The 22537-nt window shown below is 56.1% G+C and overlaps 1 protein-coding gene across 1 annotated transcript in view; it reads right to left on the bottom strand.

The window, feature by feature from the left end:
• Window positions 1–2877: 2877 nt before the first annotated feature.
• CACNA1S (calcium channel, voltage-dependent, L type, alpha 1S subunit) overlaps window positions 2878–22537 on the bottom strand; it is a gene marked incomplete at its 5' end in the record, with an annotated part of 42985 nt that continues 23325 nt past the window's right edge. The window contains 22 exons of the mRNA XM_009694690.1: window positions 2878–3138; window positions 3379–3495; window positions 4073–4182; window positions 4657–4721; window positions 5517–5716; window positions 6457–6585; window positions 7625–7749; window positions 7856–7957; window positions 9081–9183; window positions 10590–10686; window positions 11088–11215; window positions 11731–11890; window positions 12384–12475; window positions 12994–13059; window positions 13715–13843; window positions 15850–15906; window positions 18727–18810; window positions 19299–19409; window positions 19750–19908; window positions 21325–21526; window positions 21808–21954; window positions 22226–22278. Coding sequence (XP_009692992.1) covers window positions 2878–3138; window positions 3379–3495; window positions 4073–4182; window positions 4657–4721; window positions 5517–5716; window positions 6457–6585; window positions 7625–7749; window positions 7856–7957; window positions 9081–9183; window positions 10590–10686; window positions 11088–11215; window positions 11731–11890; window positions 12384–12475; window positions 12994–13059; window positions 13715–13843; window positions 15850–15906; window positions 18727–18810; window positions 19299–19409; window positions 19750–19908; window positions 21325–21526; window positions 21808–21954; window positions 22226–22278 — 2697 coding nt within the window. The remainder of the gene's footprint in view (window positions 3139–3378; window positions 3496–4072; window positions 4183–4656; window positions 4722–5516; window positions 5717–6456; window positions 6586–7624; window positions 7750–7855; window positions 7958–9080; window positions 9184–10589; window positions 10687–11087; window positions 11216–11730; window positions 11891–12383; window positions 12476–12993; window positions 13060–13714; window positions 13844–15849; window positions 15907–18726; window positions 18811–19298; window positions 19410–19749; window positions 19909–21324; window positions 21527–21807; window positions 21955–22225; window positions 22279–22537) is intronic.

Raw genomic sequence — 22537 nt, 5'->3', positions numbered from 1 at the left:
GGCTGGTGACTCTGTGGATTGTCCAAGGCTGTGGTGAGATCCCGTCCCAAGAGCACAGGAGGTGAGGCTGATGGCATGGGCATGACAGGACAGTGCCCAGGTGTGGAAATGCCTCTCCAGCATGCTCAGTCCGTCCTGTGTGGCTGTGGGGGCCAAGCAGCCAGCTGGGCACCCGTGCAGCGGAGGATGGTGTCCACAGGGCGATTGGCTTCATCCTGTGAGCTGACTTCGGGAGGCTAGCGAGTGCCACATGTCCAGGGCCCATCAGGGAGCAGGACTGGGGACAGAGAGGTGCCAAGGAGCTGAAGGAGTCCTGTTCCGGCTTCACTTTCAGTTGCCTTCGCATTGCTGGGGCTAATGCCAGATGGACGTGTTGTCCTGTGCGGGCAGAGACTGTGCTGCCCAGGGACACAGGGAACTTCTGGATTGGCAGGAAAAAGCATCTCCCAGCGTGAAGCAGGTGTGGGACCTACAGGGGAACCCCAGCTCAGCAGGCCAGCATTGATGAACGTCAGGGTGAACAGCAATGGAGTGTGAGGGGAAACTGAGGCACACTGAGGTTTTCTTTGATGAGCCGAGGCTGTGTCCTGGGAGAGGTTGTCCGTCTGCTCTGGGACAGCCAAGACATGCCTGTGCTGGTGGCCGACAGTGAAGTCAGAGCTGTGCCAGCGTGGAGCCCAGCACCTACCCTCTGTTCTGAGGTCTGGATGCCTTCGTCTCAACAGCACTGTCCCGTCACCCCGTCTGCTCGTGCTCCCAAGGTACCAGGGCCATGTGCCATGTGCACATGAGGCTTTGCACCTTGGGGCACCTGGCTTGGCTTCTGCTGGGATGGGTACAGTCCAGGGCACCTCACGCTCGTACATGGGCATGAGCAGGATATGGCCTGTCTGTTGTCCTGCAAGGATGTGAGGAGCTGGCATTTTAATTCCTTTGTCCCTGGGGGCCATGTCTTCAAGGACACCTGGATCGGGGGGCACTTCCCACCCTGAGCTGCTGGGTTTTTTGAGGCTGGACCCTTCCCCACCAAAGCTCCACACAGAGAGGGGCAGTGACCATGCCGTGGTGTTACTGGCCCTATCTTTCTACTCTGACCCTTGTACAAGCCAGATCTGTCCCCCAGTTCAGCTAGAAATCAACTCAAGAAAGACTCCCTAGACGCTACTTTGAAGTAAAGCAGCCCCCGTGCAGCCCCAGACCCCAGAAAACAGTGCAGAGGCACTGTCCCATCACTGCAATATGTCCCCACCATAGTGTCACCCTTCATGTTTGGAGTCCCTGGTGAGCACCTACCTGCCTTGGAAAGTGGCGCACACAGTCCCGCACCTAACTAAAGGGACCAGGAACCATCACCATTCACCTTGTAAGTAATAAACCACGTCCTCGACAGTCCCCTGGCAGAGTCTCATTGGCAACCGCCCCGTGGCCCTTCCTCAGGAGTGGGTGGATGTGTTTGTGAGTGTGTGTAAGGGGGTGTACGTCCTGCCCCAGAGAAGTGAAAGAAAAACAAGGGATGCAGCAGCTGCTCCTACAACATCCCTGCTGATTGCTTGCATCCCCTCGGGGGAAAGCTGTCTGTGCTTCCATGTCCCCTATTCAAGATGGGCTCTCTGATGCTCAGGCTGCAGCTGGAACTCAGCAACAGCCATTTCCCTTTTATTAAGTTAACAAATAAATGCCCTGCTGGAGAGCAGGCAAGCTCTATCGATTCAGCACCTCCCCCAGGACCCATCAGTTTGCTGCATTTTAATATATATTAGGCAAGGAAGAGCCCTTCAGCTGGGCTGGAGGCCCTCTGGAGCAAGATCCCAGCAAAGAGATGGCCTGGGGAAGACAGGGCTACCCCAGTGCTTGGCATCCAGATCCTGCCCGGTGCACTGAGGTCTGTAAAGCGAAAGTCCTGGGCAGATCCATTCCCGGAGAGGAATAACCTCAGCTGCTACTTCATACCAGGCAACAGTGGACAGTGCACAGGCAGCGCTGGGCAGTGCTGGCATGGGCATACAGCAAGCACCGTGCTCCTCATGCTTTCCTGGCTGTGGCATCTCTGGCCTGTCCCCGTCAGAACAGTGGGGATGTCTGTGGGCTGGATGAGACCCTCCTGCGGGCCAGGCTGGGCAGTGGGTGCCTGAGCCCGAGAGCAGTGTTTGAAGATACTGGAAGTGACAGAAATTGCATCGCAGTGGCCAGCTCTCCTCTTAGACCCAGGGCTGTTGCACTGACCTGGACATGCTCTCACACCTCTGCCCCATTCCCAGTTTCTTATCCAGCTGGGAGAGTGAGCCAAGAAGCCCCCAAGCATCACTCTGGCACAAAGGCAGTGCCTGTCTGCTGTCCCAGCCCAAGGCAGAGCTGCCGAAGCCACAGAGACATAAGGATGCTGGGTGCAGCTGCTGGGATATCTGGAGACCCCCAGAGCTTGGCACCCTCAAAATGGGTGGTTGAGGCATGAGTACTGGGGAGCAGGGACAGACCTCCCTCAGCATGGGGACTGGAGGCTGCCACATGAATCATTGCCAGCTCTGGTTAAATGCGGTCTTGCATTTGCAGCCCCCTACCCAGGCTGGGCTAGGCAGAGGGCAGCTGTGGGCACAGGCTGTGCAGGCAGGGTGGCGGACGAAGGAGAGGACAGAGGAATCCACGGACTCACACACCAGGAACACTTTAATGACCTGTCCAGCTTTTGCAAGATGCTGCTGGCACAGCATTGTCCTGTCCTGCACCAGCATCCTGGAGACCCAGCCCAAAAATCCTCCTGCAGCTGGACAGAGCCCACCAGGACCCCAGGCAGAGGGGAGGAGCAGTGTTGCATTGCTCCAGTAACCCCCTGCAAGCTCCTGAAGGGACTGTGCCCGCTGGACGGAATCACAGGGCGGCTCACAGGCGAGTAGCATCGATGGTCTTTTGGGAGAGGGCTGTGCTGAGCCCTGGGGAGCTGACTGGTGATACGGCTGAGGTGTCCTGGGGGGCAGTGCCAGTTTTTGTACCCCGCAGTGTTTCTCTTCCCTTTAGCAGCTCACAGGCTGCTTTCTCCACTTCATCCATCTCCAGCTGGCTGCTGGCTGCCATCTCATCCCTGGTCACTGCTACAAAGGATGGGTCACTGGCCAGAGCCGCAAGGCCCCCGGAGATCAGAGCCTGTAGCAGAGGATGGGGTCAGAGCCCAATGTGTGCTCAGTCTGTAGAAGTGTTCCTGGCTGCAGGCAACCCACCCTCACCTCCTTTTCCCTCCTGCCCTCTGCACTCGCACATAACTGCTGCTCACCCTCATAGCTAAGCTTTGCCTCCCAACTTGGCAGGAGCATGGCACCCCTGCCAGCCCCTTTCACTCCCTGGCAGCCCTGCATTTCCCTCTGCCAGGCTGTGCCCCTGTCTTACCTCCTGAATGAGGAAGGTGATGGCAGAGTTGGAGGATGTGCTTGGGTTACCACTTTCACCCCGCTGGTATCCTGAGCTGGACACTGTTCCCCTGACAGTGCCATCCTCTCCGGGAAGCTGGGGGAGAGGAGCAAAGAGCTGCAGCCTGGGTTTGGGCAATGCCCATGGAAGATCTCTCCCACGTTAATTTGGGGGGCTGCAGGTACTGTCCCCAGACTGGACACTCACTCCCATCCTGCTGGAGATCCTGAATCCAGGGTACCACCCGCAATGGGACCAGCAGGGCCATGTGGACAGAGAGAGGTGGGAACCAGCCCTTATCTCCTGCCCTGGCACTTGTTAGGTGATGAGGCACTGTGGCCAGCCAAGGGCAGCCAGGGGAGTGTAGGAGCAAACCTGACGCACCCCTTTTTTCTACCCTGGCTCTGGAGGCAGCCAGGGAGCCAGAGAGATGTTGCTTCGAGCTGTCCTGGCTCGGATGAGCACTCCATGCCCACTGTGTCAGCAGGGTGGAGGCTCAGCTCCTTCCCTGAGCTGATCAGAAACGACCGCTCCAGCAAAGCTGGCTTCATGGCAGTGAACCCTAGAGACCGGCTCCTCTCCAGCATGGCTGTGACAGCCTTTCCCAGGAGGGAAGGGAGGTCCACCCATGTCCCCTGCATTGCTGCCTCTGGACATACATTACCCCCTTTACCTCCTGGGGGAGAAGGTGCAGCCCTGATGATGGGTGAGCCTCAGAGGTGGCCCCTCGCTTCCTGCTCAGCCTGCATTGCAGCCTCTCCATGGGCAAGGGGTAGTTGCGCTCTGGGAGAGGGAAAGGTGGGCACATCAGATGGGCACAAAAGCAAAGACACCACTGCCACCCAGAGCTGGGAATGGCTTAACTAGACTGAGGGTTTAGGAGTACAGGATCAACCGAAGTCCCAGTGCCTGCCCACTGCCCTGTGCTGGCTCCTCACTCACAGGTGGGAAGAAGGAGTCCCTGTTTGTTTGCAGAAACAAACACGGTCTTGTGGCCCTGCTGCCTGGAGCTGGTCAGTCCTCCCCCAGCCCAAGGCACTGGCTCCATGCCCCATCACCCTGGAGGGTGGGAAGGTGGGAGGAGGGTCTCCTGGACCTCCCCAGACAGGTCCCACTGTGCTTGGGGCTCTCAGCTAACCTCCAAGTTGTTGGGGGTCTGTGTCTTCTCCTCCTGCCTGCCAACATCAGCCCCTTCGTCCTATCCTGGCCCTTGGGCTGGTCCAGATCCCCAAGAAGAGGAACGATGCTGAGACTCACCCCATGCTGGACACCTGGGTGCTGCTGGCATCGTCTTCCTCAGCACCTCATCTTCATACTTCATCCTGTCAAGGGCAGGAAGGTGGGTCAGCCTGAGCAGGGACCACGCATCAAGACGCGCTCCACCCAGGGGTGCAGCCCTCCCCATCTTCTCCACCCTGGTGAATGCAGCTGTGGGGGGGAGACCAGGAGGGGCACTTGGGACGGATGAACAGGGTGGAGACCCCAAGAAGCAGGATTAAGTACATCCTCTTACATTCATAACCCTTGTTCCTTGTTCCTGTCCCCAGGCAGGTGCTGGTGGCCCCTACCTGGGTTTTGGCACTCAGAGATTGGTAGGAAAGAGGGAAGGGTCATTCCTGTGATCCCTGGAGCCCTGCTATCCACCTTGATCCTCACGGCACCGAGATGAAGGAGTGGTGGGAAGGACCAGAAGGGCGCGCAGGGAGTCACACATGCTGATGTGTGGAGCCACATGCCAGCCCTGGAGCTACCCTGCATGTTCTGGGGACATCTCTGGGAGTGCCAGGCTGGGGTCCAGGGACTGGGGACCAGTGAGGCATATCTGCCTTCCCTGTCCCCTTGCCTGGCCCCCGGCTCACACCCTGAGGGCTGAATTTCTGCAAAAAGCTCCTGTGTCCATGAAGCCACTTCCACGGCGAGTGCTCAATTCCTCCCCTAGTCTGCAAGGGACCTCGCAGCTCCAACTCAATCACTTCTCCAGACTTTACCAGTCCATGAAGAGCCCTCGGGCAAGATCAACATGCAGCCAGCCACCAGCAGAGCCCCACTGAGAGCCACTGGGCACAGCCCAGGTCTGTCCTTCCTTGCCTGCCCACACGAGGCTCACCAGCCCTTACCCCTCCAGCCAGTCGTTGCTGTTGGCGTTGTTGACATTGGTGTTGCCTTCCTGCGGGAAGTCATCAAGAAAGACAGGGGAATCAAGGTCCTCGCTGCCCACCTCCGTGAACTGCAGGGGCCTCTGGCTGGCGACGTGGGGCTGAAGGGGGCTGCTGGGCTCCAGGAAGCTGTCAACCTGGCCAAACAAGCCACCTGTCCTCTGCAACGAACAGGGAGGGCATCAGGGGAGGCCTGGAGCTCTGGGCTGCTCTGGGGCCATTTTCACAGGAGGAGACATGTGAGGGTATCCATGGGAACAGCAGTCTCTCTGCTCATCTCTATGCTCAGGCCTCGCAGACTGCATAGTTTCAAAAACCTCGCTGCCTAGGTGGGGAAACTGAGGCACTGAGGTGTGATGGTCACGCAGCAGCACTGGGATGAGAGCCAGCCCTGTGCATGACAAACCCTGCCACCTCTGTGGGACAGCCTGAGCCGGTGGCACCTCTGCACACAGCAGGAGGCTCAACGCTTCAGCACCACAGCTGCCCAGGCTATCTCAAAGACTCCCAGGGAGTGGGAAGTGAATCTGTTCTGTTCTGGTGATGATGACATCTGACCTGTCCTGCCTTAGCCTGGCAGAAGGTGTGAATGGGGCCCTCAAAACCTGTGGGTAAACATTCAGCACACCTCTGTCAGGCATATGAGCAGGGTCCTTTTACAGAGGGGAAACTGAGGCAGAAAGCAGGTTGCCCAGGATGACTCTACCAGGATGTCCTGATGCTCAGGGAGAGGAAGGAAGTGCTGATCCAGCCTTGTGGTCCACACTGTCTTTCATGGTCAGGCTCACCTCTGTGGTATGCCCTCCAGCTGCTGGTAGCTATGCTGACCCACCACCAACACATCGAAATGAGGGCTGGGCGAGACCACCACCACCTGCGGGGCCCTGAGGGCTGCACTCACCCTGTATATCCCTTCCTCCATGGCAGCCTCCACCATTGCTCTTTCCAGCTCCTCCTCAGCAGTCAAGTCCCCAGATATGGCCCGATGGATTTCAGGAGCAGCTTCTTCTTCAATGCTCCTCAGCCCAGCCTGGTGGGGACAAGGAAGAATGGCTGGATGTGGCCTGTCCCCACCACACCTCTCACTTTGGGCTTTGGAGAGGGAAACATGATGAAGCATGCTCACCTGGTAAGCCATGCTGCCCTGCCGGGTCTCCTACCAGGGACAAGCGATGGGTTGCCCTGCAACTGGCTGGCTCTGTGCTTGGTGAAACAGCTCCTGGGCTAATGCTGTCCCACAAAGGGCAGCCTGATGAAGGGTCAGGCTGGTGATGCCCAAGGGGTAGCTGTGCTTTTGTCCCTGATATGGAGATATCTGAGCTGGGGCCTGGATCTTTTCCTTGCCTTGCACCTTTGGGGCCTGGTCTTTTATCTCTACAAATGATTTGTTCCCTATAAAGTCAGGAGAGCCTGGGGACATCCCAGCTCCTCTGGCCAGGCACATAAATCCACTCCCATCCCACCCTGAACAGCAGGGCTGCTGCGCAGGCTTCTTTGATTGCAGTGGATCTGCTCAAGTTTAACAACGTCAACCCCTCTCCACCTGATGTTGCATTAGGCAACGAGAGATGACAGAGCACCAGGCATACAGAACCATCCACAACACTGCTAAGGTGAGGAAAGGGAGAAGGCTCTGGGAATGAAGAAGAGTAGGTGGGTAAGGGCCTGGATGAGCAGCATTTGGTCTAGACATTGGTCTATGGTGGGGTTTTCCAGGTCTTAAAGCTGCTTGGTGAGGCATCAGACCTTGCCTAGTCCTCTCTGCAGCTGAAGTCAGCGAGGCAGAGTCAAAACTCTCCTTTCCTTCTGGAGTCACCTGAACCCTGGAGACTAAGGTCACCCTCAGCAGTGGAGTGCTCATGGCCAGTTCAGCACTGGTTCACTTCAGGCCACCTCATTTCCAGAGCCTGATGCACAGAGGTCCCTATGTGTCACTGCAGCTCTGTCTAAGTCACCTTGGACTTTCCTGAACTGGGGGAAGCCCCTTCCCTGATATGCAGAGCTCCCCACCACACCCTGCCTGCCCCCAGGAAGGGTCACCCTTCCAACACCACCCACACGCTACCAACCTGGATCTCCACAGGGTTCTTCTTGGGCCGGTACCCATAATACTCCTCCTGGCGCTTCATGAACTTCCTGAAATGCTCTTGGATGAGGAAAGTAGCGTAGAATTTGCCCACTGTCACTTCATCATCTGGAGGGGAAGAAACCAACATGATGAGGCTGCAAGTTGTCAGAGCAGCTGAGACCCCAACCAGGTATCGCTCTGCCTCTCTGGGGAGTACCACCAGATGACACACCTCCAATAGGTGGGATGACCTGGTCCAAAAGCTTCATACTCGTTCGCTTCCAGATTTTTTTGATAATGGCTCTGAGCTCCTCGTTGGCTTGCTCAAAGTTACCTGCGAGAAAAGCAAGCAGGACAGAGCGGTTCATTCCCAGGGGAATGTGAACATGAGTGAAGACAACGCACGTGAAAACCTGACCAGACTCCTTCAGAGTGTGACAGCTCCTCTCCACCCTCCCCACCCAACAAAAATGAACTTTGTAAGAATGAGGCTTTGATTTTAGCAAACAGACTTTAACTATAGAGTGAGTCAGACCTAGCAAACGGGTGGAGCGTTAGTGCCACCATCTCTGTTCTGGTGATCAACAACAAATTTCGACCTCCCCTTGTGGGTGTATTCCTGCTCACCTGCAATCCCAGTCTGTCCCCATGCACGCTCTGACATCTCCTGTGCTCCTCCCAGGGCTGCCTGCACTGTGCTCGAGGCCACGTTCCCCAGCCCAGCTGGAGGGCAGGCACTCGTGCCGGGCTGCTGGAAGATGCCAACCCCAGTGGCCCACTACTGCCCAACCTCACCTCCTGCCAGAGACGGCTTCTCCAGCTCAGCCACTGAGCCGCTCGTGTGATACTGCCTAACCCACAGGCGTGGAAACAAGTTGGTGTGGCATCTTGCCAAAGCAAGGCTTTGCAAACCATGCTGCTAGCAAGGAAAGGGGTGAAAGCAACTCCTTCCGAGCAAAGTCAAATTCAAAGAGGATCCACCCCTTCCATTCTAGTCTGAGATTATAAATACATGGGGAAACACAAAACTGGAGCAAGTGGTGTTATGCCAGGGGCAGGGGGAGATCAGACTGCACTCAACAGTGTGGGAAGGGAGGCTGGTGGCTGTGCATTGCGGCAGAAATGGGAACTGGGTCAAAACTGCTCCTGCACTGTTCAGGGTGAAGTTACACAGCTGGGGTGCCGTTGGTTCACTCTTCAGGGCTGCAACACATGTGCCTGCAAGTAATATGTCCTCCAGGCTTGGCTTGAACAGCCCTATGCATGTGCCCATGGTCTCTGGTCCAATGATATAACTAATAGCACGAAGCCGAGGGTTGCACTGGAGGGTCCAGCCCCACAGGCAAGTGCCCCGAGGTGCCTGACCAGAGTCAGGGAACGGTGTGTAACCAGCACCCTGCAGCACAAGGAGAGAGTCTCTCCATCAGGCTGTAGAGGCAGACAGGAGCATCACTTACCTTCCGTCTTGATCTTGAGGGCTGTCCTCACCAGCGCAAAGAGGGTTGCATTGAAGGTGACAGTGCCATCGCTGTTCAGGGGCATGTTCATGCACACTAGACGCTGCACAGCAAACCAACGACTGTCACCCCGGGTAGTAAAGTAGGCTGGCAGCTTCCCACAAACACATACCCTGTCCTGGCCGGAGCACAGCCATGCTGGCCCGGGAGAGGCTCTGCTGAGGCAGCTGAGCTGCTGGCCAAGGAGACCTCCCGGCTCTACCCACTTTGCCCAGGCCCACGGGGCTCTGTACCATTGCTTGGCAGCATACAGGCCAGGGCAGCGACTTCAGTCGTCCTAACTAGCCAGCTAAACCAGACCAAGCTGCAGGGAGAGCCAGGTCAGACCTGTGGAAATAACCCAATTTACGGGGCACCGGTGCCATGAGAGAAAATCATAGAACTATTTAGGTTGTAAAAGACCTTTACGATCATCGAGTCCAACTGTTAACCTAGCAGTGCCAAGCCCACCACTAAACCACGTCCCTAAGCATCACATCTACACGTCTTTTAAATGCCTCCAGGGATGGGGACTCCACCACTTCCCTGAGCAGCCTGTTCCAATGCTTGACAGCCCTTTCAGTGAAGAAATTCTTCCTAATATCCCATCTAAACCTCCCCTGGTGCAACTTGAGGCCGTTTCCTCTTGTCCTATCACTTGCTACTTCGAAGAAGACACCAACACCCACCTTGCTACAACCTCATTTCAAGTAGTTATAGAAAGCAATAAGGTCTCCCCTGAGCCTCCTGTTCTCCAGACTAAACAACCAGCCAGCAAGAGACACAGCATTGCTCTCAGGGAGATGGGAATCATTCTGCATTGCACTCCACCCTCCAAAAAGTGCCCCAGGCTGCTGTGAGGGATCTGGGGGTCAAATCTCCTAATGAGTTGGACCAAGATGAGGGTTTCCACCACTGCCTGAGCTCCTGCCCATGTGGTTTACATGAGTCTCACACAGGCCCTGGATTTGTGCAGAATGAGCTAAGCCAGGAAAAGTGTACTCATGCCTATAGAGCTGGTGTTTCCAGTTCCCTCAGTGCTATCAGCCCTTGGAAACAAATTTCTACAGCCCAGTTGACATGGCCAGGTACCCAGGTCCAGCATAGCCCTCCTGCACCAGACGCAGATGCGGGGCACCCCAGCATGGGTTGGGAGTCCCTCTGCACTAAAGGCTCCAGGTTGGGCAGAGATCAGCCCACTGGTGCCAGCCCTTTGGTATGGGTGTAAGCACAGGCAAATCCTTATCTTCAGGAGCCTGAAACACATCAGCTCCATGCAGGTTAACAGTATCTCTCCTTGCCCCCAGAATACTCCCCTCCATTAAACATGAGAGGTCAGGGTATGCATATAAACCATGATGCTGGGAAGCTGGCTGGACTGTCACCCTCAGCCTGCCTGGCGAGGATGCAGAGACATTTTGAGGAAGGTGTCGCTGTGCCCACACGCCTTGTCACCTCCTTGGCTCTTACCTTACAAGCTACACGGTGCGGGCAGAACTTCCCAAAGCCCAGGGGAGGTTGGATACGTCTCAGCAGAGTCACTACATCCAAGTGTTTGATTCTGCCCCTGCAGAGGCAACAAACTGCATCAGCAGTGTGGTGACAGACATGAGGGACAGTGATTTGGGCAGGGCCTGGGTGGATTCATTCATGTGGCTTGCCCTGTGCTCCTTTTTTGGGCAAATCCCTACACTTCCCTACCCTCCTCCTGGGGAAAGCAGCTGTTCCCCATGGCACCAGACAGCAGATAAAAGTGTGCAGTGGCATGGGAAGAGTTGGTAGCATCACCAGGGCTGGATGAAGCAGGACTCCTGTCCCCAAACATCCTGATGGCTTGTGTCAACCCTGGAATATGCTGGCAAGTTCACATCCACCTCTGAGATGTTGGGATCTAACTCTTAGACAGTGCCACAGCTCACATCATTGCCATGCGTGTCTCAGGGCAGCCCACCATCCCCTGTCACTCACTTGGCCTCAGGGTCGTACTCAGCCCAGATACGTTTGAACTCATCCAGGTGATGGGGCCCAAGGATGGACCAGTCACGTGTGAGGTAGTCAAAGTTGTCCATGATGACGGCCACAAAGAGGTTAATGATCTGAGGGCAGAGGAGCAGGTGTGAAGGACGCAAGTTAGGGCAGGGCCAAGCACTCAGCAGGTCCCCAGGCAGAAGGACAGTGACAGCTCTAGCAGCCAGGGCAGCGCTGCCTGTGGGTCCTGACCAGGGCCATAGGAAAATGCAAGCAGATGTGTTCAGGAGGAAAAGGGGCTTGGGTTCCTCTGGAGCCAGGGGATGCTGTGGGTCACCCCACGCAAGGATGGGCCTCCCGCCCAAGGAGATCATGCGAAAGGCTTCCCTCTCTACCCTTGCAAGAGCCAATGCAGACACATCTGGATGGCAGCACATGGGAAGGAACTAACAGGGGATCCTGGGCCCCACAGGAGGGTGGTGCCAGGTTTACAGCATGGCTGGGTAGATGGGCTGGGGGATGATGCCCCTAGGAAGAGGGTGCTGTGGTCTCAGCCCCACGAGATGCAAGGCTAACTCAACACCAGGGGCTGCCCAGGGCCAGGACGGCGGTGCCAAAGGGAGGCCTGTGGGAATTGGCATACCAGGAAGGCACAGAGCATGTAGAAGCTGATGAAATAGAAGTAGGCGAAGCCTGTGCCACAGGTGTACTCCTCGCCCTCAGCAAAGTCTGACTCAGGGTCACACAGCTTGCCGTAGCTGCAGTCCAGCAGGATCTCCTGCCAGGCCTCGCCAGTTGCACACCTGGAGAGAGGGGAAACCTTTTGGTCTGTGCCTTTCCTGGACATCGGCTGGGCACGCATGGAGGGCTGTGGCCAGCCCAGCGCACAGGGGAATGGGAAGCCACTGGGAAAGGAGTGGTCAGGATCCTGGCCTTGCTGTGCTGCTGTGGGGAGCTGACTATTGAAAGCTCCAAAGTGAAGTATTTGGAAAGCCTTGGGCCGAGCTCTTGCTTCCCCTTGAGTTTTCTCTCAATTCACAAATTAAAATCCAGTCTGGGAAGGAAACATTCAGAATAGAAACCCCAAGTGTCCCTCTCTCCTGCAGCTCAGCCACACCAGGCAAACCAACAACCACTCCTGAAATGCTTCCACTGCTGCAAGAGACTTTTCCGTAGGGCAAAAAAGAAATCAACTATAGAAATGTTGGTGTCCCTCACTCCATGCTGGTGGGCTCCCATGCCGACTCTGAGCTTAGCTCCCTTCTGGAGCCGCTTGCTTGCCAAGACAAGACTGACCTGAAAAGCAGCAGCACAGCTTGTGGAAAGGTTTGGAAGTTGTTGTTTCGGTTGATCTGGGTCCCATCCACCATGGCGATCTTCCCAAACATCTGTAAATCACATTGTCAGGTCCCCAGCACCCTTTCTCAGGCACTGACCACCCTCCAGAGCACCCCTGTCCCTGAGCTCCTCCTCCTCTTGTTTACTTGGCTTTGGGTGTCCCCAAAGGAGACTGAGACCAGGGTATGGGTCCTCTGGGGCTCATGAGCTCCTTGAACATTTTGCCTATGCTGAAAATGCCCCTGTCTACGCTGCACTTCATCTGGGCCAAGGAGACAAGCTCTTATGAACTAGGCACAAGCACCGGTGACTGTGTTTCTAGGTTGTGTCATTGACTCCAAAAGTGCTATTTACTGCGTGCCTCAGTTGCCCTAGCTACAGCCTGGGGATGGGAGGAGGCTGCTGGGGCTGTAAGCATCCTTGGAGACCAGGGTAGAGTGGTCTCATCATGTGCAAAGTCCCAAGGAGTGCCTGGCAGAGGACCTAGTCCCTCTCCGTCCCTTCTCTCCAGATGCTATCAGGCTCAGGACCTCTGTTCAAGACCAAATCCCACCCCTGTGCCTCTCACCTGCATCCCGATCACAGCATAGATGAAAAAAAGCATCACAATCAGCAGGGCTACGTAGGGCAGAGCCTGTGACAAAAGAATCATAGCTCATGTGAGACAGCAGCCCAACATCAAGGCAACCCAGGGACACAAGGTTGGGTCTGGAGGTACTGTGTGAGGCCAGCGTCCAGGCCTCCATGTGCAGAGGGAACAGCTGAATTTCTGCCTGTTCCTCTCACCACCCTCCCGCTAGCCCCACTCTCCAGTTCTCACGCATGGGGGGCCTATGCCAACCCGCAAGGGTGCACCAGGTCTCTGCAACTGGGACGAAGGCTGAGCACAACCCAGGGATGTCCAGGGCTGAGGAAGCTGCCCAGGCTCAAGGGCTGTGTGCTGAGATGATGCAGCATGCCCTTGAGCTACCCCCTAGGTGCAGAGTCCAGCCTTCCTAGGACCAGGGCTGATCGGACAGGACAGGCCCTGCTTACTTGCTCAGCCCAGCTCTAACACATTGTGGTGTCAGCCAGGGAGACTCCCCAGCATCTTTCTACCCATACAGGCAATGTTCTCCTACACAGAACAAGGCCCTGGTCCAGTCCGAGACCAGCAGCCTGCCAGCACTGGAGCTTTCCTCTTCTGCCTCGTGAGGACAGACTGCTCGCCCAGCCAGCCTGAGGATCAGAGCTTCCTGTCAGCCCAGGGCATGTGCTTGTCTGGGAGCGGAGCACTGTTCCTCACATACCTGGAAGGATTTGATGAAGGTCCACAAGAGAGTCCTGACACCTTCCCCCCGGCTCAGCAGCTTCACGAGCCGCATCACCCGGAACAGTCGGAAGAAAGTGATGGAGACGCGGGAATTGTCATCAGAGTCCTGCAGGCAGAGCACAACACTTAGAGGACAGCAGGTGCTGATGCCTCCAGACAGACCAGGGGGGGTTCCAGGTTCTGGATGGGGGGAAGGGTAACGAGATTCCCCCTCCCTAGGCACCAGTCATGGTCCCTACAGCCCTTGCCTGCACGGAGGACCATACTGCAAAGGGGATGTGCTGGCACTTTCCCTCTAGCCTTCCCAATGAGTTCATCTCCCCAGCCCCATTGTCTCACATCTCTGCTCCCCAGGCTGCTCGGGACGCCTGGTTATGGGTATGAGAGCAATCCCATTAGCCAGGGGAATGGGACACTACAGGGAGAAAGGCATGCTGTAATGCAGGCTGGGAGAGGTGTGTTGTTCACTGCAGGACAGACAGGGATCAGCTCCTCAAGTACAGGCTCAGGTCCTTCCAGGCTCTCACCCAGCAGATACCGTATGGGACGCTTCCACCCCACGGTCTATTTGTAAGGTGAGCTGTAGGTCAGGCACATGAAGGGTTAATGATGGCTGTTTAAGCATAGAAAGGTTGGTTTGAGAATGTCCCATCAGGGTTTTCATGGACCAAAGGAGGGACTGAAGGCAGGGTGGCTCTGGGAGGCGGGGGGTGTGCTGCCCAGTGTCACCCCTACCTGCAGTGATGCCTACTCTCTTGGGGTGGCTGCAGGCCCCCTCCTTGGAGGGACAAGCAGCCATGTCCCAGGGTTGGGGACTCCTGGGTTCAGAGCAGAATGGGCAGGCAGGAGGGGAGCCAGCAGGCACAGCTCCTGGGCTCAAAGGGCCAGATTCTGTCTGGGAGCACCTGGGACCTTGGTAGTTGGAGATGCTGGGGGCTCGATCACCTTGCTCCCCTGTGCCAGTATGGCATAGCTTCAGTCCCAGCCTCTGCCACCAGGAACCATGAACAGATCCTCCTGGCCTCTGCCAGGCACCGTCCATCCCAATGCCATCACCACTTGGGATGCCTTTCCCACTGCCCCTTCGGCCTCCCAGAGCTTTACTGCTGCCACTGGGTCCCCCTCACTCCCACCATCCAGCCCACCTTCTCCCAGCTATTTCAGGGCAATGAAACCCAGCTGTAAACACCCCTCCCAGCAGCTCCATCTTCTGCAGTCTGGCACTTCTGAGTTCCCAGGGCTGCACTGGAAAACATCATCTCCTCTCCCCACCCCTCTTTCTTTTGCCTTTCACCCTCCTAGTGCCTAGCACCTACCCAGTGAGCACAGGGGTCAGGAACATCTCATCAGCTCCCATGCATCATGTTCCCACTGCCAGGACTTGGGCAGTGCCCAGCAAAGGCCAGCTTGCCCTCCATGGTTCCCAGCACCACGGCCCTGGCATCCATAGGAAGAGGCTCCAGCGTGTGGGACCCTGCACCCAGTCCCTCCCCATTTTCAGAGCTCCTACGGAAGCTCCTATGGGCCAACGCAGGGCATCCCCACCCCACTGCACCCCCACGGTGCTCTCAGCCAGCAGTGCAGGGCTTGGCCCACTCAGCCCCCCAGTACATCAGGCCAGTAGCCACAGGACATAGCCAGCTCCCTGGGGGAAGGCACAGCAAGAGTCGCCCCGTAACCATTCCTCTGGCTAACAGTGTCAGAGCCTGCATTTGTGCAGGTACATCCCTTCAACAGACAGGGTGATGGTCAGAGGAACCAAGGTCCTGCCCTCAACAGCCAGGGACACCTTTGTTAGATGGTCCGTTCAGGTCAGATATGGCAGTGCCAGGGAGTGGGATTGTGGAGCAGGGCTGGGCCAGTGGATGGACCCAGGCGGGCTGGGGAACAGCCTGGCACGTCTCAAGGTGAGAAGGGGTGTCTGGGGGGGTGGGTCTTGCCCCAAGTCCCTCTCAGCAAGGGGAGAGCTAACATCCCAGAGAGAGCAGCTGGGTCTAGTGTGTCTTAATGACATGCAGGACACATGCAAACACCGTCCACAGGCACGCTGGCACGGCCATGAGCAGCAAAGGGAGGAGGGATGCACCGCAAGCACATGCAGCTGATATTTACAATGCTATCACAGCCTCCGCCGAGGCAGTACAATCCGCCACTGGATGCAAGAACAGTCTGTCAAGAGAACAAGAGAGTCAACAGGAGAAGTGAGGCAGGAATGAGAGGGAGGAAGGGATGGGTGGTTGCAGAAGACGTACACAGACACAGAAGAAAGAGTAAGATGGAAATTGGGGACAAGAGGAGGAGCACAGGGGAAGGACAGGCAGAAACGGACAAGGTGACGTGACTTTTGAGGGGCAGAGGCAGCAGATGGATGTCCAGGGAAATACACTGATGATGAGGGACTTGCCCACTTCTGTGCCCCACTGCACCTCACCTGCTGTGACACATACATCTGGGGTATGGGCCAGGAAATCTGGGCCAAACCTCAGGACTGTGTAATTTTGCTGCCTCCCATGGACACCCCCAGGTCAGGCCCAGGGCTGTGGCAGGTGGGATCTAGAGGCAAGCTGACCAGCTCAAGCCAACCCACAGCTCCTCTGCAGCAAGTTGGGCTGCTCTCAGCATGGTTTCTTGGAGACCAAGATGAAACTGGTGCAGGTTTGCTGGGAGCGAGCACTGCAGGAGACTTTGGTTAGGCTGGCAGGGTCAGCCCTTGTGAAGGGGCTGAGCTTCCAGGGCAGGCAGTGGCAGGAGTGACACAACAGCATCGACGCTGCCAGTCCCCTACAGTTCAGAGCTTGGGGCAGCACTGCCAGATGGGCCCCCATCCTGACTCCCCTTTTGCCCCAGACCCCTCAATACCCCCTGGGATCTAGGAGAACTCAATGATTGAACAGCTGTGAGGATCTGGCTGTGGTGGCTAGCAGAGGACTCCTGACAGCACAACTCTCCCCATCGCCTCACCCTGACAGCCACACACACAGACATGAGGGAGGAGAAAAGAGATGGAATGGAAAGAGAGAGGAGGAGAGGACAGACTTTGCAAACCAGAATCGCATGCCTGGCTGCCACGAGGAATGTCTCAGCTTCTGTGAGGTGTCACCTGCCACCCCTGTACCACGATGCAAGCTTGTTTTGTGAAGGCCACCCTCCTGAAAACACTGTAGCCCCCAAGGTCTGCGTGCACTGACAAGGCAATCTATCATGGGGGCAGTGGTTGCAAACAGCTCCTGGGGACCAGAGGTAACAGCCACCTTGCACGGACCTCTCAGAGGGGAGGAGATCTACTGGAAGTGGGGGTGAGGTTGCCCCCCCACCTCCTAATCCTAATCTCCCTGCACATCACCAGATGGCTGGGAAAAGCTTGGCGATGCTGGGAGAAATGTGGCCTGGAAGGAGAAAAAAAGATATGGAGGAAGGGTGGGGTAGTTGTGAGGGGCTCTGCTTTCAGGACGCTCCTCCGGGTGCCTGTGACCTGTGTCCCTGGGCATCGCCACAGACTCATGGCTGAGCACAGCAGTACTTTGGCATCTGTGCCAACTGACCTGGTTTCTTGCAGGGACTGAAAATCCCTGCCCACTGAAGGGCTTTGAGTACCCTTTGAACTTCATTTCTGAGTGACAACAGGATGGGGAAGGAGGTAGTGCACTAGGAAATGATACCCTACAGGCAATGGGAAACCAGGTCACAGGTGCAGAGAGATGGGGGTCCAAGGATGGGGTCCTGGAGGACCTGGTGACAGATGAAAGCTGCTGGCACTGGCACGAAATCTGGGAGCTCGTCAAGGTTGAGAAGCCCAGAGGCTAGAGGATGGCAGTGCAGGGATGTGCAGAGAGGAGCATGTTGCTGTCACAGGGGAGGAAGGTCAACATTTTGCTCATCCTAGCTCTGCAAGGCCTGGACCACCCTCCAGAGAAGAAGGTGACTGCGACCAAGGGCCTCTGAACACCCTGTCCTCCCTGGCACAGAGGATGGCCGAAGGTCACCCTGTGCAGAGGTGGCAGTGGCAGCAGCTCTGCCCGACACAGCCCTGCAGTGACCGGAGCTGGCAAACCCTGCTCCCGAGATGAGATGGCACGCGAAGTCACTAGAGCAGGTTAATCTATCATCTACCTGATCCTACAGCTGCTTCTAGGGTTACCATCAGATCTGCTAAATGCAGCACATGACTTTGCGGTGCAGAGGGGCATTTTCAGTGCTAGACATGGAGTGTGGATGTCTCAGTGCTATGAAAGGCAGTGGCACACTGGCTTCCTAGCACTGCTCTGAAAATGCTCCCAGCAGAGCACTTACCATATAGCCACTGCCTGCAGCCACCCAGCCATGCAGTTTATATGGTGTAGAGCTTCTGAAATAGTGTATAGAGTATACACATGCACACATATACAGTCAGTACGCGTATATGTATGGATCACTGTATAAAGGGACACACACAAAGCAAATGCCTTGAAATTTGGTGTGTCTGATCCTCCCCTGGCATGAGACAGCAGTGTCCTGTGGGTACAGGGAGCTGTGGGAATCCTTTTTCTTCCCACCTGCACTGATCTGAGGCTGGACATAGATGACTGCTTGTCTAGGCACGGGCATGGGAAAGACAGACAGGGTGAGTGCGGCAGGGGCTGGCACACATTCTGCTGCTCAGGGTCCAGTCCTGAGTGAGTTGACTGTTTTCCATAGGATCCTAGAGCCTACAGATTGAGGGGATGGGAGGGGAGGGGGAAGTGTGACATGTCAGCCAGCTGGGAATGGTCCCCTACACTTAAACAGTGCTTTAAGGTCCACAGGCCCACAGCTGTGGTCTCCACACACTCATACCACGGGCTGATCTTGGCTTGTCCCTCCTCAGAACCAAGCAGAGCAGGGAGAGAGGAGAGGTCACCACACCGGCATCCCGGTCTCGGCACAGGGCAGGTGCTGCGGCACAGCCTCAGCTGGGTGTCAGGAGCAGTGCTCTGCAGGGACACCTTTGTGTCCGAGTAGCCTGACACTTACATCAATCTCACTGAGGATGACGTCAATGATGCTGCCAATCACTATGAGGAAGTCGAAGACGTTCCAGGGGTCTCCAAAGTAGCCCTGTCAGTGAAGAGTCAGAGAAGAGGAGTGAACATCCAAGGGTTAAGTCAAGGAGGAGACAGACGCCGGTGCCCAGAGGAAGGAGTGCCAGAAGGATCACCAGTGACCTCTGGCAACTCAGGGAGAGCCAGAAGAAAGGATGGTGGTCAGATCTTGTACACTCTGGTCAATTGTTTGGTCCTGTCTTGCAATGGTGTGGAATGAGGAGGGTGGATTGAGGTGGCTAGAACTATGATCCCACCAGTGACAGATGACCCTGAAGATGGGAACAATGGCTGGCTGGATTGGGTTGGATTTTGCTAGCAACTACTGACAAACAGTAGTCCTTCCAGAAACCCACAGGTCCTGCGCATGGGGGTCCCCAAAAGTCTCACAAGGAGAAGATCTCTGGGGGTGCTTGTACTCAGAAGATGCCAAATGCAGGGTGAATGGACCCCCCCTGTCCGGCCTGAGGCTCTCCTGCTCTCCAGATCATGCTCTCCTCTCACCTTAGCTTTAAAGGCCATGAGCTTGAGGATCATCTCCAGGGTGAAGAGGACGGTGAAGGCCACATTGAGGATGTCTGAGACGTGGTTCATTTCTGCAGACTGGTTGTAATGCTGAGAAGACAGAAGGAGCCACGTTAGTTCATGGCAGGTCCAGCCTCCGTTGTGAGCTCAGAGGTTTGCGCTGGATGCAGATCACCCTCCCACAGACCTATGGCTCAGCAACGATCAGCAAAAAGGAAATTTCCCCCCTGCAGCCCCTTCTCTGGATTCCCCACATCCAACCAGTCCCGCTCAGCCCCTGTCCCCCGGGGTGCTGAGCACACACCATGAGCTTTGCTGTGTAGGAAAGGCCTCCTCCCCAGAAGCTCTCTTGGAGGTGGCAGGGCTGAGTTAGCCCATTCGCTGCCATGGACACCCCTCCACCACCCATGGTGGGCACCGTGCCCCTTACCTGCATGCCCAGGCAGATGGTGTTCAGCAAGATCAGGAAGAACATGAGGTACTCAAAGTAGGAGGAGGTGACCACATACCAGATCTGGTACTGGTAGGGGTTCTTGGGGATGTAGCACCGCAGTGGGCGAGCCTTCAGGGCGTACTGTACACACTGGCGCTGGGGAAGGGAGGGCAGGTGTGATCCCACAGCAGGGCACAGGGCAGTGCCAGGGGCACAGGCACAGAGCCAACACCACTGGCAACACTGCACATCCCCACAGACACAAGTTGGATCCCCCTCTTCTCTCTCAGCCCAGTGACATAGGCCAGGGACAGAGATGGTTCAAGTATCTGCTGTGCTTTCTGCAAATACACCCCCAGAGCACCCACATGGGACAAAGTTTCCAAAGCCACCGCTTGCCTCCAAATATTGCCACACTGCCATTGTACCGACCCTTTTAGTCCTGAGCCTGCCTGGTTATCACGGCACTTTTCCAGCGTCTCTCAGGACTGGCCAGGAGCAGCCTGAAGACATCCCATGAACCAGGGGTGAAGGGGGTATTGAGTTTTCTCTCTGCACCTGAGAAGTGCTGAGCAGGCCCTTCCCTCCCCAGCAGGCCAGGGCCATCTCTGCTGGGTTCAGGTGTAGGTCACATCACCCCCAGCATTCTCAGCTCAAGCTGCTTGAGCTTGCTCAGCACATGAGCATGCCAGCATCTCCTCTGGGCCAGCAGGCATCCCTGTCCAGTTATCCTCCCCAGCACATGCCACGTCCTCTGCCGATGCCAGTCTCACTTCTGCTGCTTTCAACCTTGACATTCCCAGCCAGAATCACAGCATGAGAGCATCCCAGAAGGACTGAGAGTGGAAGGTGCCTCTGGAGATGGCCTAGTCAAAGTTCCCCGCCCAAAGCAGGGCCAGCATGTTGCCCCGGACTGTGTCCAGCTGGGTTTTGAATACCTCCAAAGATGGAGACTTCATAACCTCTCTGGGCAACCTGTTCCAGTGGTTGACCACCCTCACCATATAAAAGGGGGTTTTTATGTTTAAATAGAATTTCTTGTTTTCTTCAGTTTGTGCCTTTTGTCCTGACACTGGGCACAACTGAAATGAGCCTGGTTCCATCTTCTTTACATGTTCCCATTAGGTATTTAAACATATAGGTAAGATCCCTATGAGCCTTCTCTTGTCAACACCAGGCTCAGCTCTTAGCCTCTCCTTATATGAACAGATGCTCCAGACCCTCAGTCATCTCTGTGGCCCTTTACTGGACTCACTCCCGTAGGTCCATGTCGCTTTTGTACTGGGGAGCCCAGAACTGGCCATAACCCTCTGCTCCCGCTCAGCCTAGGTGCCCTGCCTGCACGAGAAGGCCCACTCCTTGTTTCTGGTCCACTCTGCCCTTCCCTTGGAAGGCTCACATTGTGCCAGGCATGGGTCCAACTGACCCTGCCCCAGCAGTGAACAGACTTGGGGCAGGTTCAACTCATCTGTGCCAGCAGTGCCACCACTAAGGGCTGATGCAAATCAGCCAGACCCAGCAGTGCCAGACTCAGGGCTGGTTCACCTTGCCCTGTCCCAACAGTCCCATTACCTGGTTCTTGTCCAGTTCACAGTTCTTATACTCGCTCTCCCCCTGCTCCTGGAAGGTGACAATGACAAAGCCCACAAAGATATTCATCATGAAGAAGGCAATGAGGATGATGTAGATGATGAAGAACATGGCAATCTCCACCCGGTAGTTGTAGATAGGGCCTGTATCCTCAGCATTAGTGTCAATAGCCATGTATAGCAGCCTACAGGAGGGAAAGCAAGGCAATAGAGATCTTAATTAGGTGGGAAAGACCACCTCTCCTCTGGAAGGTTACAGAGAGCTCTGGGGACATCCCAAATCCAACAAGGGTGAGACAGGGCTGCTGGGATGACCTTGGCAGCTCCACAGCCACTGCCAGGATGGCTAGCCCTGCTCCTCAGTCGGAGTAACTCTTCTTTCTTTACCATGGTAAAGGCCTGTGCCAGTGACCTGCTCCCAGTATAGACTCATCCCTTGGCAGGCCCAGCATACAGCCAGACTCACTCTGGCCAGCCCTCGAAGGTGGAGACAGTGAAAAGCGACATCATGGCTGAGAAGACGTTGTCGAAGTGGAAGTTGCTGTGCAACCAGACACGCTCCTGTAGCTCAATCTGCGTGGGATCCCCGTCCACGTAGTTGATGAAATAACCCCTGCAGCAGAAGGGATGCAGTGCTCACTGGGCAGGGTCCCCTTCAGCCCACCCACTGCCGCGCTGGCCCAGGGCTCTTTGGTCCCTGGGAGGGGAGGATAGCCCTGTGCTTGTTTCTGATTTACCCCAAGGTGAGGGACAACAGCACGAGACCTCAGTTCCTTTTTTTGGATGCAACATCCCCACGCAGGAACACAAGTGGGCCCTGCCACACACACCTCTCCCATCCCTGGCCACTGCCCTGCTGGGGCTGAGCCGCAGAGAGCTCTTACCGGCACTCCTTCTCTGTCATCTTGGATGGATCTGTGCATCTATAGAACTTGCCCTGCATTTAACAAAGATCAGAAAAGGTTACAATTTTCCTGTGACTTCAGAAGCCCTGGGGAGTTAGGACTTTTTCACAGCCCACAGTCAGTCCCCACCCTGCCTCTGTGCTGACTCTGGCCTCTGTCTCACACCACCACTGGCTTCCCCACTCTGCATGCCAACAAAACCCAGTTCATAGGGTGTTTCAGGAACCATGGTAGACCCTGGGTTCAACAAGTAAATGTTGCCTAGCGATGGGAATAAATCTTCCAGGGCCC

The sequence above is a fragment of the Cariama cristata genome, unplaced genomic scaffold, assembly GCF_000690535.1.
Source record: "Cariama cristata isolate BGI_N322 unplaced genomic scaffold, ASM69053v1 scaffold15582, whole genome shotgun sequence".
Taxonomy (NCBI): domain Eukaryota; kingdom Metazoa; phylum Chordata; class Aves; order Cariamiformes; family Cariamidae; genus Cariama; species Cariama cristata.
The sequence above is the reverse complement of the archived record's forward strand: the minus strand, read 5'-3'. Positions and strand labels throughout refer to the sequence as shown.